This window comes from Spermophilus citellus, assembly GCF_964194105.1.
Source record: "Spermophilus citellus genome assembly, chromosome: 3".
Taxonomy (NCBI): domain Eukaryota; kingdom Metazoa; phylum Chordata; class Mammalia; order Rodentia; family Sciuridae; genus Spermophilus; species Spermophilus citellus.
This window is the reverse complement of record NC_138184.1, coordinates 6,371,028-6,388,658: the sequence shown is the minus strand read 5'-3', so window position 1 is coordinate 6,388,658 and position 17,631 is coordinate 6,371,028. Positions and strand designations below refer to the sequence as shown.

The 17,631-nt window shown below is 44.4% G+C and overlaps 1 protein-coding gene and 1 pseudogene across 2 annotated transcripts in view; one reads left to right on the top strand and one right to left on the bottom strand.

The window, feature by feature from the left end:
- The window catches only part of LOC308645778 (olfactory receptor 7D4-like), an 89,900-nt pseudogene that overhangs the window by 23,354 nt on the left and 48,915 nt on the right, over positions 1 to 17,631 (top strand). The window lies entirely within an intron of this gene.
- LOC308645951 (olfactory receptor 7D11-like) lies at positions 6,555 to 7,502 on the bottom strand (the record flags this gene model as incomplete). Its single annotated transcript, XM_081288402.1, has 1 exon — positions 6,555 to 7,502. The coding sequence occupies exon 1, from the start codon at positions 7,491 to 7,493 to the stop codon at positions 6,555 to 6,557; it is 939 nt and encodes a 312-aa protein (XP_081144528.1). The 5' UTR covers positions 7,494 to 7,502.

Below are 17,631 nucleotides of genomic sequence, written 5' to 3'. Positions count from 1 at the left end.
TGTATGCATATATAAATATACCACATGGAATTCCACCTTTATGTATATGTAAAAAACACCAACCAAAAATAAATAAATCATGGAAAGGAAGATCTGCACTAATTTTCAGTCCCCCCAAAAATGTATGAGTGTACCTTTTCCTCCACATCCTCACCAACATTTATTATTATTTGTTTTCTTGATCACTACTACTCTGAGTGCTGTGAGATGAAATCTTAGGGTAGTTTTGATTTTCATTTTCCTGATGGCTACAGACATTGAACATTTCTTCATATATTTGTTGGCCATGTGTTTCTTCTTTTGAGAAATATCTGTTTAGGGGCTGGGGATTTAGCTCAGTTGTAGAATGCTTGCATTGCATGTTCATGAGTTCAATTGCCAGTGCCCCCCACACACACACACAAATATGTTTAGTTCTTTGACTCATTTTTTCAATCCCCTGTCAGAAGAGTAAATGGCAGATATTTTCTCCCATTCTGTATGCTCTCCACATTCTTTATTGTTTCCTTTGCTGGGCAGAAGCTTTTTAATTTAATGGCATCTCACTTGTTGATTCTTGGTTTTATTTCTTGAGTTTAAGGTCTCGTAAAGGAAGCTGGTACCTGCACCAACGGAGTGTTGCCCTATGTTTTATTCTATCAGTCCCAAAGCTTGTGGTGTAACTCCTAGGTCTTTGATCCACTTTTAATTGATTTTTGTGCAAAAAAGGGAGCTAGTTTCATTCCTCTACATATGAATGTTCAGTTTTCCCGGCACCATTTATTTAAAAGGCTTCTTTTCCAATTTATATTTTTGGCACCTTTATAAGTATCAGATGGCTCTAAGTATGTGGGTTCATCTCAGTGCCTTCTATTCCATTGGTCTTTGTGTCTGTTTTGATGATACCATGCTGTTTTGTTACTATAGCTCTGTAGCATAATCTGAGGTCAGGTCTTGTGCTGTCTCCTGCTTTGCTCTTCTTGCTCAGGATTGCTTTGGCTGTTCTGAGTCTCTTATTCTTCCAAATGAATTGAAGAGTACTTTTTTTTTTCCTAGTTCAATGAAGAATGCCATTGGTATTTTGATGCAGATTGATAAAATATTAGCAAATCGCATTTAAAAACACATCAAGTATGGGGAAAAAACACATCAAAAAGATAATACACGGTGATTAAGTGGGTTTCATCCCAGGGATGCATGGTTGGTTTGACATATGCTAATGAATAAATGTAATTCATCACATAAATAGAATTAAAGATGAGATTCATATAATCAGGTATGAGCAGGTGGACAGGACAGGCTGGCGCCCCTGCCCTGGCCTGCACCATTATCTGCACCAATTGGTGCAGGTCTCTGCTGCTCTTCTGCTCCTCTCTCTGTCCTGCCTAGTCCATCCTGGGCTCCCGCAGGCCCCATTCTTCAACACTGCCTGTGTTCCTATGGACAGACGCACAGACACCTGCAGGAAAGACATTACCAATCCTGTAACGAGGAGATTGTCTTCATATCTCACCTGAGAATCTGCACAAATTTGTCAGCTGGGCCCACAGCCATGGGACCATTTGCAGCCTCATTGCAAACCTGAAACACTTGCTTTCTGAAGGGTCCCCCAGGAACTTTCCTGAAATGTGGGGCTGCAGCGCTGGCCTCACTTATCACTGGCCACTCACTGCTGATTGCAGACCTGGGTCCCAAGAGTGGGGCTGTTTCTAGGATATCAGACGTTTTAACGCTGACGGTCCCAGTATTATCTGGCTGCCTTCTGAGACACAGACTGGCCCAGTTGAAAGACACCCTGGGAGACCAGTGAAAGCAAAGCTGGACAGTAACGGGACCAGAGACTCTCGTGACTCTTGTTACTGCAGTGAGTGAGCCTCTGAACTGGCGAAGCCGTGGAAGAGTAGGAAGATGGAACACCCTGCTCCATAGGGTCTGTGGGCCTCCTGTTACAGACGAGGACAGTGACTTTGAACCCTCTTTTAATCAGCGTTTTTCTTTTTTTTTTTTTTCCTTCTGTGGCCAAAAGACTTGACAAGGACAGTTAGAGGTGGAAAAGTTTATTTTCAGGGCTCCTGATTTCAGAGGTCTCAGTCTACAGAAGGGCGCCTGACTCCTCAGGGCCTGAGTGGGGCACGACATTGTGGCAGAAGCGTGTGAGGCCCAGGACACCACATCAGGAAGCAGAGAGGGAGCCTCCACTCTCCAGGGACAAAATATACACCCCTAAGGCCCGCCCCCACTGACCCACTCCTCCAGTCACCCCCTACCTGCCTCAGTTTCTGCTCAGTTAATCCCTGTTGGGATTAATTCACGGCTTAGGTTAGGGTTCTCCTAACAATCATTTCCTCTCTAAAATTTCTTGCTTTGTCTCACATATGAGCTGTTAGGTGACACCAAATATCTAAAAAATAACAGAACCCAAACCCAAAGGACTCAAAGCATTGCTCGAAAAGGCCTGAGATAGTCCCCTCTTCTCCCATTCAAGTTCCTAGGCACAGATGGTCCATGAATGAGGCAATTATCCACCATCAAGAACATCAAAACAGAAATTCCAGACTAGTATTACATTGTGGCAAATTCAGAGCTCACTGGAAGGGTAGGCGGACAAGCCCTGTCCTTGAAAAAGATGGCCAAATCCAAGTCTCCTCCTCACTCTGCCTCCTATGCAGGGTCTGCCACAAGCAAGGAGCTATATACACATGTCATGTCCATATCCCCCCTGAGATCTCTAGACCAGTCGCCCCAAAGACTGTTAGGGTACCTCTGGCTTCACCCAAAAGAAGACCCCCTGGTATCCAGGGCACCAACCAGCAGGTGGCCATGCAGATGCCTGTGAGCACAACTCAATTCTAACAAACAGATCAGTATCCCTTTGCCCTGCAGGATGAGCAAGTTGCCCCATCTGCCCAGCCAGGTCTCATCCCATGAGGTCGCCACCACCCCCCCCCAGTTAACCCAGAGCCAGAAGCAAGCTCCAGGCAGCAGCAGCCCCCAGTTGCTCCAAACACAACCACGGAGGCCACAGCACAGTGCACACCAGGTCCCTTTGGGGAGACTGAACAAGTGCTGAGAACTTTTGTCACCTTCAAGAGACTTCCTGGCCACCTTGCTCCATGTCACTTGCTGGGACCAGGACCATATCCTGAAGGGGAAGGCTTTTCCACCATCAGCAGCACCTTCAGCTCTTCTACCGAGAAGCTCAAGGAGAAGCTGTGGGTGCTGAGTAAGGCTGGGTACCCTGTGTCCCCTCTGGCCATACCGTCTACTTCTCCCTTTCTGATGAGGGCAGTGGCAGGCAGGTGTCGGGGGGAGACAGACCCATTAGCCTTCTGTCCACGGTGGCCACGTAGGACAGCCAAAACCTGAACAGGCAGGCGCTGCAGGAGCATGCATATCTGATGTCCAGCCACATGGAGCTGCTCAAAGACCCACAGAACCAGCCCTGCTATGCCCAGAAAGCCAGGGTCCAGCAGGAGAGTCAGGGCAGTTCCACGAGAGTGTGTCCTAGGGAAATCTACCAGGAGCACTCCAGGGACACAGTGTTCCCCTCTATGTGTACATCCACCGACGGCCACCCAAATGGAGGCCAAGTCCCCCTTCTAGCTGAGGGCAAAACAAGTCTGTCAAACCATGGAAGCTTCATTTTTAAAATTTTTTGTTTTGATTAGTTATACAAGACAGTAGAATGCATCTATGCCCTTTGATATATCACACATAGATGGGACATAATTTCTCTCTTTTTTTTTGAGAGAGTGAGAGAGGGGAGAGAGAGAGAGAGAGAGAGAGAGAGAGAGAGAATTTTTAATATTTATTTTTTAGTTTTCGGCGGACACAACATCTTTGTTGGTATGTGGTGCTGAGGATCGAACCCGGGCCGCACGCATGTCAGGCGAGCGAGCTACCTCTTGAGCCACATCCCCAGCCCCCATAATTTCTCATTTTTCTGAGTGTACATGTTGCAGAATCACATTGGTCATGCTGCCACATATATACATAGAGTAATAATGTCTGTTTCATTCCACTGTCTTTCCTATCTTCACATCTTCTCCCTTCCTCTCCCCTCAGTGTCCTCTACCTAATCTGTCTATTCTTCTCTAGTGCCCCCCCTTATTGTGAATTAGCATGCAGATATTAGAGAATATATTCCGCCTTTGGTTTGGTGGGATTGGCTTAGTTCACTTAGTATGATATTCTCCAACTCCATTCACTTACTAGCAAATGCCATAATTTCACCTTCCTGGGCTGCCATTTTCTTGCAACCCAGATGCCTTTCTAAAGTTAATGTTTCCTCAGTAGTAACCACGCCAAAGATTGTGTGGTCAGTCCTGACCCACAGGCAGCAGCCAGGTGGCCTGAGTCAGGGATAAAGGCTGAGCAGAACCTTGCTTTGCACGCCTGATTGCTATGCGTCTTCTGCACATGGGAGAAAAACTCTTGCCGAGCTAAATAGACTCCAGGTGTTTATACCTTCTCTCGGGGTTTCCAGAACTCCCCCACCCCTTAATTCCAACATACCTTAGAAGCAGGCCGCAGATGAGGGCAGAGTGTGGTCTGGGGAGCAGAGGATGGGACCGCAGTCCCTTCAGGTTGCAGGGTATTGTCCAAAGTTAGCCATGGTCAAGCAGGAAAACTGTGCCAACTTCACCTTCAGCTCATTTACTCAGGAAAGGGCACCCACAGCTGCAGCCAGTGAGCCTTCCCTGGGTGGAGGGCGGCTCCGCTCCTTCTCCTAGGCAAGAGCTCCCTCATGTGGCCGAGGCAGAGCCAGCAGCCGCCGACCTGCGGGTCTCCATCACTGAGGCCTGCTATCTCTCTGACTTGGAGTTTGCTTTTTCAATGAATGTAGATGAACCTGAATAACCAGATGTGTTATCCAAATGTGTGTCACCTTTGTTAAATCCTGTTATCCAAATGTGTGTCACCTTTGTTAAACACAATGCATAATTGCTGAGTACAAGAGTGAGGAAATTCATATTATCTAGTGCCTTCTTAGCACAGAAAAAAAAGAGAGAGAGAAAGGAAAAAAGGAAACTGTTTAAGTAGTCATTAAAAAGAAAAAAAACCCAGTAGCTTTAGAGTATTATGTACATTTTGTAGAATAACATTCACAATAAAGGGAGACAAATGAATTTGCATTCTTTACAAACTCATCTCAGGTATTTTTTTATAGCAACACAAGCAGTATAAAGAATAGGTTCTTGTCTATGCATGCCTGGGTGTATGTATTAACAGGAAACTCAATTACAGTTCTCAAGAAGGATCATACATGAAAGAAAGAGGAGATCTCAGAATCAACATTAGTGTAAGTAAAAAATCACTGGAGTAGAGGAGTTTCAGTTTAGGATTTCAAGACATGGAATCTGTAACAGCCAAGGTAAGGTAAGTTACGTTGTTGCAGAAAACAGTGTAAAATGTCACAGACTTAATGAAATCAAATCATTTCTTTCCCAGGAAAATTATCCACCAATCACAGAAAATGGACTGGGGAGTCCTTGTGTTTTAGCTCAACTTTCCAGATAAGTTTGATCTTATGATAATGTCCATATCAGCACATACTTCCTCAAACGCCAGCTAAATGGAAGAATATTAAGAACAATGAATGAGCTCTTAAATAGTTTAGCCTAGAAGTGCCAGCTGCTTTCCACTCATATTTCATTGAACAGAACAAAACACTTGGTCACCTGTAACTTCAAAGGAGAAAGGAAGGAACTGAAAATATAGCTCAGTTGGTAGAGTGATATTGCCTCGCATGCACAAGACTCTGGGTTCAAATCCCCAGCACCACTAAAAGAGACAGAGAGAGAGAGAGAGAGAGAGAGAGAGAGAGAGAGAGAGAGAGAGAGAGAAAGGAAATGCTATATCTGATAGGAGGGCCAGGTCAGAGCTCTGGGTTTCAAGCGTGCTTTGCCTACTTGTTTCCTCTTTAATCTTGTGAAAGACTTTTCGTTTTTCTTTGTGTGTGTGTTTGTGTGAATGTGAATGTATGTGCTCATTTGTTTTTATTTTCAATTTTCTCCCCTCTAAAAAGGTGATGGTAATCATTACTAATAGAACATGTTCATAAGATACTCAAAAGTAATTAATGCATGATTAATACATAATTACCGGTTATAATGTCAGCCAAAATTTAATATTTATTGCATTCATACTATATTCATACTATATGCAGTAAAACATTTACTGCTGATAACACATACATAAACAGCACAAATCACATGCAAACCCATAGAGCTGAATTAAGTAAACCATCTACATCTTAAGGATCTTAAGGAAACATTTACGGTAACAAAGCTACTTTAAGTGCTGCCAGTTCTGGTTAAAATTCAACAGTGTAGAGGTAAAACTGAAGAAAGTTTTTGGACAGTAGATCAGTCAGGGATGCCATTGAAGAAATTACGAGGAGATGTGTTGTTTAAAGGTGTGTGTAAACTAGAAAAAAAGAGTAAAGTCATAGAATTCTAGATTAAATGAAAGAACTAGATGTTTTGAGAGATTTGGAGGTAAGAATTTTGAAATTATTGTGATTTTTTCCCCAGTATGCACAAAACCTCTTATTCCTGAGGCCAATGAATGTCTCACAGATATGAAGCTCCTCTGCTGAGCATCCTCCCCAGAGCCCCCTTCACATCCTTGTTCCTCAGGCTGTAGATGAAGGGGTTCAGCATGGGGGTGACCACAGTGTACATCACGGAGGTCATCATGCTTCTCTGGGAAGAATGGATCACAGCAGAACTGAGGTAAGCCCCAAATCCTGTCCCATAGAACAAGGAGACCACACAGAGGTGAGACCCACACGTGGAAAAAGCTTTATACTTGCTAGCAAGGGAGGGCATCCTCATTAAGGAGGAGACTATACGACAGTAAGAGTAGAGAATCCCTGCCATGGGAAGTACACCCAGCAGGGCAGCCACCACATACATAAAGATGTTATTCACAAGGGTATCCGAGGTGGTCACTTTAAGAAGCTGAGCCAGTTCACAGAAGAAATGTGGGATTTCAGTGCCAGTGGAGAAGGTCAGTCGATTCAACAGCAGAATATGAACCAGGGAGACCCAGAACATGATGAGCCAAGACAGCAGCACCAGGAGGACACAGAGCCGGGGGTTCATGATGACTGTGTAGTTCAGGGGGTGGCAGATGGCCACAAAGCGGTCATAGGCCATCACAGTCAGTAAGAAATTTTCCATTCCAGCAAATGTATTTAAAAAATAGACCTGAGTCAGGCACTCTGTGTAGGAGATGTCTTTGTTCTGTGCCTGGATGTTCACCAGCAACTTTGGGACTGAGGTGGAGATGAAGCAGATGTCAACCAAGGACAGGTTGGAGAGGAAGAAGTACATGGGGGTGTGGAGGCGGGAGTCAGAGCTGACAGCCAGGATGATGAGCAGGTTCCCAAGCACTGTGACCAGGTATACATACAGGAAAAGCCCAAAATACAGCAGCTGCTGTTCAGGATCATCTGAGAGGCCCAGGAGGAGGAATTCTAACACACCTGTGTGGTTTTCTGCTTCCATATTGCTGGTGTACCTGCTGGGGAAGGAGCCCTGTTTTATGTTCAAATAATAGCCAACTGTCACCTTGGGTACTTATCTCTTTTCAATATCACCCTGAGATAGAGGCTCTTCATCCTGTATTGAATCCTGCCAAGGACTGATCAACTCAGCCAAGTAAGACACAATTTTCATTTTAATGTATACCATTTTTCTGGCTTTCTTTAATTTTATTTATGTTCTTATTTATTACTATTAGGTATTGAACCCAGGATCTCCTTACCACTGGGCTACACTCACAGCCTTTTTTATATTTTTTATTTTGAGATGTCTCTCTGACTTGCTGAGGCTGGCCTTGAGCATGTGATCCTTCTGCCTGAGCCTCCCAAGTGGCTTGGATTACAGGCAGGGGGCATCATGCCCAGCCTTGACTTCCCCTAATTTTGCAGAAATCTCTCTCTCTTTATCACTGACTTTCACTTGTTACAATTTTCCTAACGGAATCTATAGATGGAAACATTTCTTCTTTCCTAAGCCTTTCAAAGTGTCTGAAGAAATTTTATTAGTTTTTTTTGTTTTGAACCAGAAATTGGACCCAGGGGTGCTTAATCATTGAGCCACATCCCCAGCCCTTTTTTTAAATTTTCTTTTGAGACAAGGTCTTGCTAAGTTGCTTAAGGCCTTGCTAAATTGCTGAGGCTGGCTTTGAGCTTTTGATCTCCCTGCCTCAGCCTCCCAAGCTGCTGGGATTACAGGTGTGCACCCCCATGCCTGGCTCATCACCTCTTCTTGGTAATCTTTATTCATCTCATTCCTCCACAATAGTAAAGAAACATGGAGTTTCAGCAGAAGGAAACTTTATTCTGTCTTGACACTTTGTCAATTTATGACTTCCACAGCCTACACATTTTATTTGGAAATGAATAATTAGTACTATTACTATTTTTGTGATGTTTTAAAAATGCCTTGTGCATAGGGGGCTGGGGATGTGGCTCAAGCGGTAGCGCGCTCGCCTGGCATGCGTGTGGCCCGGGTTCGATCCTCAGCACCACATACCAACAAAGATGTTGTGTCCGCCGAGAACTAAAAAATAAATATTAAAAATTCTCTCTCTCTCTCTCCTCTCTCACTCTCTCTTTTAAAAAAAATGCCTTGTGCATATTAGTATCTCAAAATTGATTTTTCAGGTAAGCTGAGGTAAGCCCTCAATCCTGTCCCATAGAACAAGGAGACCATCACAGTCAGTAAGAAATGTGGATGTGGCTCAAGTGGTAGTGTGCTTGCCTAGCATGCCTGAGGCACTGGGTTCAATTCTCAGCACCACATAAAAGTAAGATAAAGATGTTGTGTCCACCTAAAACTAAAAAATAAATATTTAAAAAATGATTTTTCATTATTAACATTATAATTACTAAAATCCTCCTGTAAGATAATTATTTTGGATATATATCTTCCAGCTCTCCCATGGTATCAATGTGAGAGCAACATTTAGAAATTGGGTTTTGAGTCAGACTTCATTTAATAGAATTTTGGTTCATCACTGTGTTTGCTCTGTGATTGTGAGGAATTATTTAAGCTCTCTTAGATGTATATCATTCACTGCACAGTAGGAGTTGTAAATATTCACTCCATGTAAGATTGAGGAATGAAATTAAATAGGATAATGCATGTAATTGCCCTACTATGGCTCTGGGGACCTACAATGGGCATTTCATAAACATGAGCTAATGTTCTTTTATATATAAAATGTATATGTATTTATATTTTATATATGTACAGTAGATGATAACAATACCTTTATTTTATTTATTTTTATGTGGTACTGAGGATCGAACCAAGTGCCTCACACCTGCTAGACAAACACTCCACCACTGAGCTACAACCCCCAACCCCAGTTAGTGTTCTTAACATCACAAAGATAATCTGTCTTCATGAGTACCATTGTTCAGAATCCCCCTGAACAGGGGTCAGCCATGGAGGATGCAATTCTCATCAATATAAGTATCAGTCGTCTTATCTCCTGTAACTGTGCATAGAACTTGTATTGTCGCCAGATGACAAGCAGAGAGGCTTTGCTGTTTGTAAACAAAACCATCAATTATATTTTTTGACCATAAAGTGCTGATTTTAGTCCAAAGCCTCTCTGCTCAACAGCAGGACGCGGGGCACACTCTCACATGTGCCTTCTGTCTGAGAGGCTGGTGTTTCTTGGTTTCTTCCTTGTATTTATGGAGTCCCTGGGCTTGTCATCTGGCAACAATGCACCTCCCAGGAATTGGCCCAAAGAAGGGGTCGTAGGGAAGGTGACTGACTACAAGTGCTGTGCACCATTACAGGAGGTAAAACAATTATGATATTTATATTGATGAGAATTGCATCCTCCATGGCTGACCCCTGTTCAGGGGGATTCTGACCAATGGAATCCATGAAGACAGATTATCTTTGTGATGTTAAGAACACTAACTGGGGTCTGGGGTGGTGGCTCAGTGGTAGAACGCTTGTCTAGCACATGTGAGGCACTTGGTTCAATCCTCACCACTGCAAAAAATAAATAAATAGAAGATGGCGGCGAAGGGAGTGCATCACCCCAGTGCGCCGCGTCACTGTGCGGGAGAAAGACGAGGTGAAACAGCTGAAGGCTATCTTGTTGGGAATTTCCAGTGAAATTGAGGTGCTCCAGAATCTAGTGGACGGATTTCCATCGCAAAGTTCGGCTGCGGGGGCTCGGTCGTGGGCAATTTCTCCGCACGGAGGGTCGCATTGCCTGATCGGCGGACCGCCCCGCAGCTGGAGTCTGCGGCGCGCGCTGGGAAGCGGCGAGGTGCCGGAGCGGGGGTGCAGCAATGCGGATTCTGGGGGCTCCTGCCAGTGGTGCAATGGCCATGCTTAGTGCTGAGTTCTGGCTTTGAGACAGAGGAGAGAAGCGGTCCAGCTCGGTTCTCAACACCGGTCGGACCACGGAGGAGGACAGCAGCCACCATCTTGGAGAGCTGATGTAATCATCCCTGTTTTCTACTGATCTCAGCTCATTCAGCTACGGAACAGGTGATTTCAGGCTGGTATTTGCCTGCGTCTCGCAGACAGATCGCTCAGGCTCGGGGCTGGAGAACCTGTGGAGAATACTCCTTGGAGCTCGCTCCTGGCAAGGCATGCGCCGGGCTCTGAGCGGCCGGATTCTGGTTCCCGGGGCCGCTTTGGCCCAGGGCTGGGGAACCTGCGGAGACTGCGCGTTGAGGCCAGCTCCAAGTGGAGCATGCGCTGAGCTCGGGGCGGCTGGGTTCTGACTCCCGGAACAGTTTTAGCCCAGGGCTGGGGAGCCCGCGGGGACTGCGTCTTTGAGCCTGCTCCCAGCGGAGCGTGCACCGAGCTCGGAGAGCTTGGAGCGGCCAGGCTCTGGCTCCCGGAGCTGCTTTGGCCTGGGGCTGGGGAACCCGCGGGGGTCGCTCCTTGGAGCCTGCTCCTAGCAGAGCGTGTGCCAGGATCGGAGAGGCTGGGTTCTGGCTCCCGAAGCTGCTTTGGCCCAGGGCTGGGGAACCTGCGGTGACTGCTTCTCGGTCCGGGTCCTGCTGGGTGCTGTGGGGGCCAGGGGGCAGAGTGGAGCTGCCGCCTGCGCCCAGAGCAGGCTAAGTGACCCGCCGGTGTGGTATAACAACACCCCAACTGCAGCTGGGGCCGAAGAGAGTAGCCGCCCACGCCTACAACAGGACCAGCGACCCGACGGCGCGGTAGCCAAGTCACCCCATTTGGAGTAGGGGCTGTGCAGAGCTGCTGTCTGAGCCTGCAAGGTAGGCAGACCTGCGACCCACCGGCGGGACAGGCCCGGTAGCCTGCCAGTGTGGTGGATACGTAGCACCGAGGCAGTCACGTCACACTGGTTGGAGTGGAGGTGGAGCAGAGCCGCCGCCCGTGTCCGGAAAAGGCCCAGCGACCCGTTGGAGAGGCAGTCAGGTACCCCCATTGGGAGTGGGGGCTGAGCAGAACTGCCGCCCGAGCCCGAAAGGTAGGCAGACCTGCGACCCACCGGCAGAACAGGCCTAGAGGCCTGCCAGCGTGGTAGACACGTCACACCAATTGGAGTAGGGGCCGAGCAGAGCCGCCGCCCACATCTGGATGAAGACCAACTACCCGAGGGCATGGTAGTTACGTCACCACAATTGGAGTGGGGGCAGAGCAGAGCCACCACCCGTGCCCGCAGGGTGGGCAGACCTGCGACCGACCAGCGTGGTAGACAGATCACCCTAATTAGAGGAGGAGCACAGCCACTACCCACCCTGCAAGGGAGATTTCCCAACTATACAAGAGCAATATAAATAAATAGGGGGAAAATTTCAAAAACACAACAGTTTCACCAAGCAGAAAGAAACACGAGCAGTATGAAAAGACAAGGAAAGAAAGACCACAAGCAATGCAGGTCAACTCAACTTTAGAAGAGGTAATAGCTGCAACAGATGGAATGTCAGATAAAGAGTTCAGGATATACATGCTTCAGATGATCTGGAGTCTCAAGGAAGACATGAGACAGCAAAATCAGACAATGAAAGATCATTTTGATAAGGAACTACATAAACAAATCCAGGAAGTAAAAGATCAATTTCACAGGGAGATAGAGGTAATAAAAACCAAACAAATAGAAATCCTAGAAATGCAGGAAGCAATAAACCAACTTAAAAACTCAATTGAGAATACTACCAGCAGAGTAGATCACTTAGAGGATAGAACATCAGACAATGAAAACAAAGTATTTCAACTTGAAAAGAACATAGACAGCTCAGCAAGTCTGCTAAGAAACCATGAGCAGAACATCCAAGAAATATGGGATAACATTAAAAGACCAAACTTAAGAGTCATTGGGATACAGGAAGGCACAGAGCTCCAAACCAAAGGATTAAACAATCTATTCAATGAAATAATAGGAGAAAACTTCCCAGACTTGAAGAATGAGACAGAATCCCAAATCCTAGAAGCCTACAGGATGCCAAATGTGCAAAATCATAAGAGATCCACACCTAGACACATTATAATGAAGATGTCCAACATACAGAATAAGGAGAGAATTTTAAAAGCTACAAGAGAAAGGAAGCAGATTACATTTAGGGGTAAACCAATCAGGATAACAGCTGATCTCTCAACACAGACTCTGAAAGCTAGAAGATCCTGGAATAACATATTTCAAACACTGAAAGAAAATGGGTTCCAACCAAGAATCGTGTATCCGGTGAAATTAAGCTTCAGGATGGAAGATAAAATTAAAACTTTCCACAATAAACAAAAGTTAAAAGAATTTGCAGCTAGAAAACCATCTCTTCAAAAAATCCTTGGCAAAACATTACAGGAAGAGGAAATGGAAAATAACATCAAAAACCGACAGTGGGAGGTAGGACAGTAAAGGGGGGAAAATAATCAAAGAGGAAAACAAATCAGGTTTAGTAACATTAATAAACAAATATGGCTGGAAGAACAAACCATATCTCAATAATAACCCTAAATGTTAATGGCTTAAACTCACCAATTAAGAGACACAGGCTAGTTGAATGGATCACAAAACAAGACCCAACAATATGCTGCCTACAGGAGACGCTTCTCAGAGGAGGATATACAAACAATCAATAAGTACATGAAAAAATGCTCACCATCGCTAGCAGTCAGAGAAATGCAAATCAAAACCACCCTAAGATACCATCTCACTACAGTAAGATTGGCAGCCATTATGAAGTCCAACAACAATAAGTGCTGGAGAGGATGCGGGGAAAAGGGTACACTTGTTCATTGTTGGTGGGACTGCAAATTGGTGCAGCCAATTTGGAAAGCAGTATGGAGATTTCTTGGAAAGCTGGGAATGGAACCACCATTTGACCCAGCTATTCCCCTTCTCGGTCTATTCCCTAAAGACCTAATAAGAGCATGCTACAGGGATACTGCTACATTGATGTTCATAGCAGCACAATTCACGATAGCAAGATTGTGGAACCAACCTAGATGCCCTTCAATAGATGAATGGATTAAAAAAATGTGGCATTTATACACAATGGAGTATTACTCTGTATTAAAAAATGACAAAATCATAGAATTTGGAGGGAAATGGATGGCATTAGAGCAGATTATGCTAAGCGAAGCTAGCCAATCCTTAAAAAACAAATGCCAAATGACTTCTTTGATATAAGGGTAGTAACCAAGGACAGGTTAGGGACGAAGAGCTTGAGAAGAAGATTAACATTAAACAGGGATGAGATGTGGGAGGGAAAGGGAGTGAGAAGGGAAATCGCATGGAAATGGAAGGTGATCCTCAGGGTAATACAAAATTACATATAAGAGGAAAGGAGGGGTAAGAGAAGAATAATACAAGTGAAGAAATGATTTACAGTAGAAGGGGTAGAGAGAGAAAAGGGGAGGGGAGGGGAGGGGAGAGAAGGGGGGATAGTAGAGAATAGGGTAGACAGCAGAATACATCAGACACTAGAATGGCAATATGTAAATCAATGGAAGTGTAACTGATGTAATACAGCAATCTGTATACGGGGGGAAAAATGGGAGTTCATAACCCACTTGAATCAAACTGTGAAATATGATATATTAAGAACTATGGGAAAAAGATGGTGGCGGAAAGTGAGTAAGCCGCTCCGTGCTCCGCGCCGCCGCGCCCGCAGCATATGTTGCCGTGTCTTAAAAGCTGAAGTAAATATCATTAAAGGAGATCTGTCAACAAAGACTCAGCACCGTGTCAAGAAAGGGGCCTAGGTGGAGTGAATCCGCCATGACTCCAGCCAAGGTGGAGTGAGTCCATCACAACTTCAGCGCAAGCAGTAAGGCTGCAGCCCCCGAGCTGCCCGGCTCCCTCGGCCCCTTCTCCTTCTCCTCTCTGCCTTTCCACTTTGCTTCTCCCCCCCCCGTCTCTCCTCCCACGCTCAGTCCCTAATTCTAGATCTCAATTTCTTTCCCCCAGCCCGCCCACTCTCCCGCGTGTCCAGTACCCGGCCTTCGCGGGCCCCGAGGCGCTACCTCCCCTCCCCCTGCCTGCACCCCCTCCCCGGGGGTCCCAAAGGCCACAGCTGGGCCGCCACCGCATCGCCGCCGCCGCCGCCACCACCGCTTCCCGCGGAGCACCATAGAGCAGACTCTTCACCGCGCGAGTGAGCTGCCGAGTTAAATGGAACAGCTGATAAGATGAGTGACAATTTAAAATCTAAGTGATCCAACATGGCGGCGGACGCGGAGAGATCATGTCTCTAACCCCTTCAGCTGTGCGAGCATAGGGAGAAGTAAACTGTCAAAATACTGTTCGCTCAGGACCACTAGGAACTGTTGAGCTCAAGGGGATCCCGGGCGAACAGTCTGCCCCTCTCAGAACACACTGAGCCCGGATTGGGCTGCATTCTAGTTCTGGTTCGCCTGCTTCACCACTAATGATCACGCTGAAATAACTAGTCGGCCCACCTGAACTCAAAGAGGTAAAAGCCAACTGAGCACGATAGTCAGACCCAGGGTATCCCTCTGCTGACAACAGAGGTCCCTTGGACCAGCTACCAGGGGAGTTGCTACCTTAGGGCAAACAAATTCGCTGGGGATCCTCAGCCCCAAGCCCTACAAAATTAGGGTCTAAGGGAGGCAAACAGAAAGGGTGTGCCCAGGCATCCATGGAAACAGGGCTCCCAGGAGCAGCAGACCCGGCGTGTAGCCAGTATTGTGGTGAGCGTCACAGGTGAGTGGGGCCTGGCTTGAGGAACCACAAGAGAAGGCCCTAGGCACTCAGGATTGGAGACCCGCACAGTCTGGGAAGAAGAGCTGAGGCACAGTGATTGGTTCCAACCCATCAAGAAGAGAAGCCTGACCCAGTTCCCACCTACTGGAAGAGAAGTTAATTGAGCTCTATGACCACATTTATTATTATTATTATTATTTTTAATGATTATTATTGGTATTTTTTTAATTTTATTTTCACTTTTTGTTGTTGATGTTGTTGTTGTTCTTCAACTTTCTTATTAATGGTTTCAATTTTTTAATTATTTTTATTCTATTATTATTACTATTATTTTTTAAACTTTAATTTCCATTTGTATATTATCATTATAATTTTTTGTTGTTTTAAATTTTTATTTTTTCGTTTTTTCTTTCTTTCTTTTCACTTTTTTCTTTTGTCTTTTCATTTCTTTTCAATTTTCTTATTCCCCCTTTCTTGAATTCTACCTGCCTACACTCACTCTCTTTAGTGACTTCTTCCCTTCCCTTCTAATACCTCTCCTCCCAAGCATCAAATAAATTTATAAGAGTAAACAGTAACTCAGCAGTCAAACAGAACAAGAAGTATCATGAGCATAAAAAAGCAAGGAAGAAAAGGAGTACAAACAATAAAGGACAGCCTAAATATTCAGGAGGACCTGGAGTCATCAGAAAAATGGCCATATAAAGAACTCAAGGAACACCTTAGACAGATGGAAAGGAACCTTAAAGATCACATTGAAAATGAATTACATAAACAGATAAAAGAAGAAGTTAAGCATCTTTATCAGGAGATAGAGATTATAAAAAAATCAAACAATAATTCTAGAAATGAAGGAAACGATAAACCAAATTAAAAACTCAATCGAGAGTATCACTAACAGAGTGGAGCAAGTAGAAGCCAGAACATCAGATAATGAAGACAAAATATATCATCTTGAAAAGAGTCTAGCCAACTCAGATAGGCTGGTAAAAAATCATGAGAAAAACATCCAAGAGATTTGGGATAACTTAAAAAAACCAAACTTACGAGTCATCAGGATAGAGGAAGGCACAGAGATTCATGCCAAGGGAATGAGTACCTTGATGAATGAAATAATTACATAAAACTTTCCAGAAATAAAAAAGGAAACAGATATACAAATTGTAGATGCATACAGAACACCGAGCACACAAAATCACAGTAGACCAACGCCAAGACACATTGTTATGAAGATATCCAATATACAGAACAAAGAGAAAATATTAAAAGCTACAAGAGAAAAGAGGCAGATTACATTTAGGGGTAAACCAATAAGGTTAACAACGGATTTTTCATCACAGACGCTGAAAGCGAGAAGATCCTGGAACAACGTATTTCAAACACTGAAAGACAATGGATGCCAACCAAGAATTCTGTATCCAGCAAAATTAAGCTTCAGATACGACAACGAAATAAAAATCTTTCATGATAAACAAAAGCTAAAAGAATTTGTAGCCAGAAAACCAGCATTGCAAAGCGTCTTGAGCAAAACTCTACACGAGGAAGAAATGAAAAACAATAACCAAAACCATCAGTGGGAAGTGCCTCGGTAAAGACAGAGGATGGGGGGAAAGCTAATCATGGAGACACAAACTAAATTAGAAAAAAAAAGAGATAAATAATCAAACATGGCAGGAAGTACAAACCATATATCAATAGTAACTCTAAACGTTAATGGCTTAAACTCTCCAATAAAGCGACATAGGCTGGTAACATGGATTAAAAAAACAAATCCAACAATATGCTGCCTCCAGGAGACACATCTGATTGGAAGAGACATACACAGGCTGAAGGTGAAAGGATGGGAAAAAATATACCACGCACACAGTTCTCGTAAGCAAGCAGGGGTGGCCATCCTCATATCGAATAAAATCGACTTCAAGACTAAGTTAATCAAAAGAGATAAGAAAGGACATTATATACTGTAAAAAGGAACCATTCACCAACAAGACATAACAATTATCAATATTTATGCACCAAATAATGGCGCTGCGACGTTCATAAAACAAACTCTCCTCAAGTTCAAGAATCAAATAGACCACAACACAATAATTATGGGTGACTTCACCACACCTCTCTCACCATTGGACAGATCCTCCAAACAAAAGTTGAATAAAGAAACTATTGACCTCAATATCACAATCAATAACCTAGACTTAACTGACATATATAGAATATATCAACCATCATCAAATGGATATATTTTTTTCTCAGCAGCACATGGATCCTTCTCAAAAATAGACCATATATTATGCCATAGGGCAACCCTCAGTAAATATAAAGGGGTAGAGATAATACTATGCACTTTATCAGATCATAATGGAATGAAACTGGAAATCAATGATAAAAGAAGGAAGGAAAAATCATACATCACATGGATGATGAACAATACGTTACTGAATGATCAATGGGTTACAGAAGAGATAA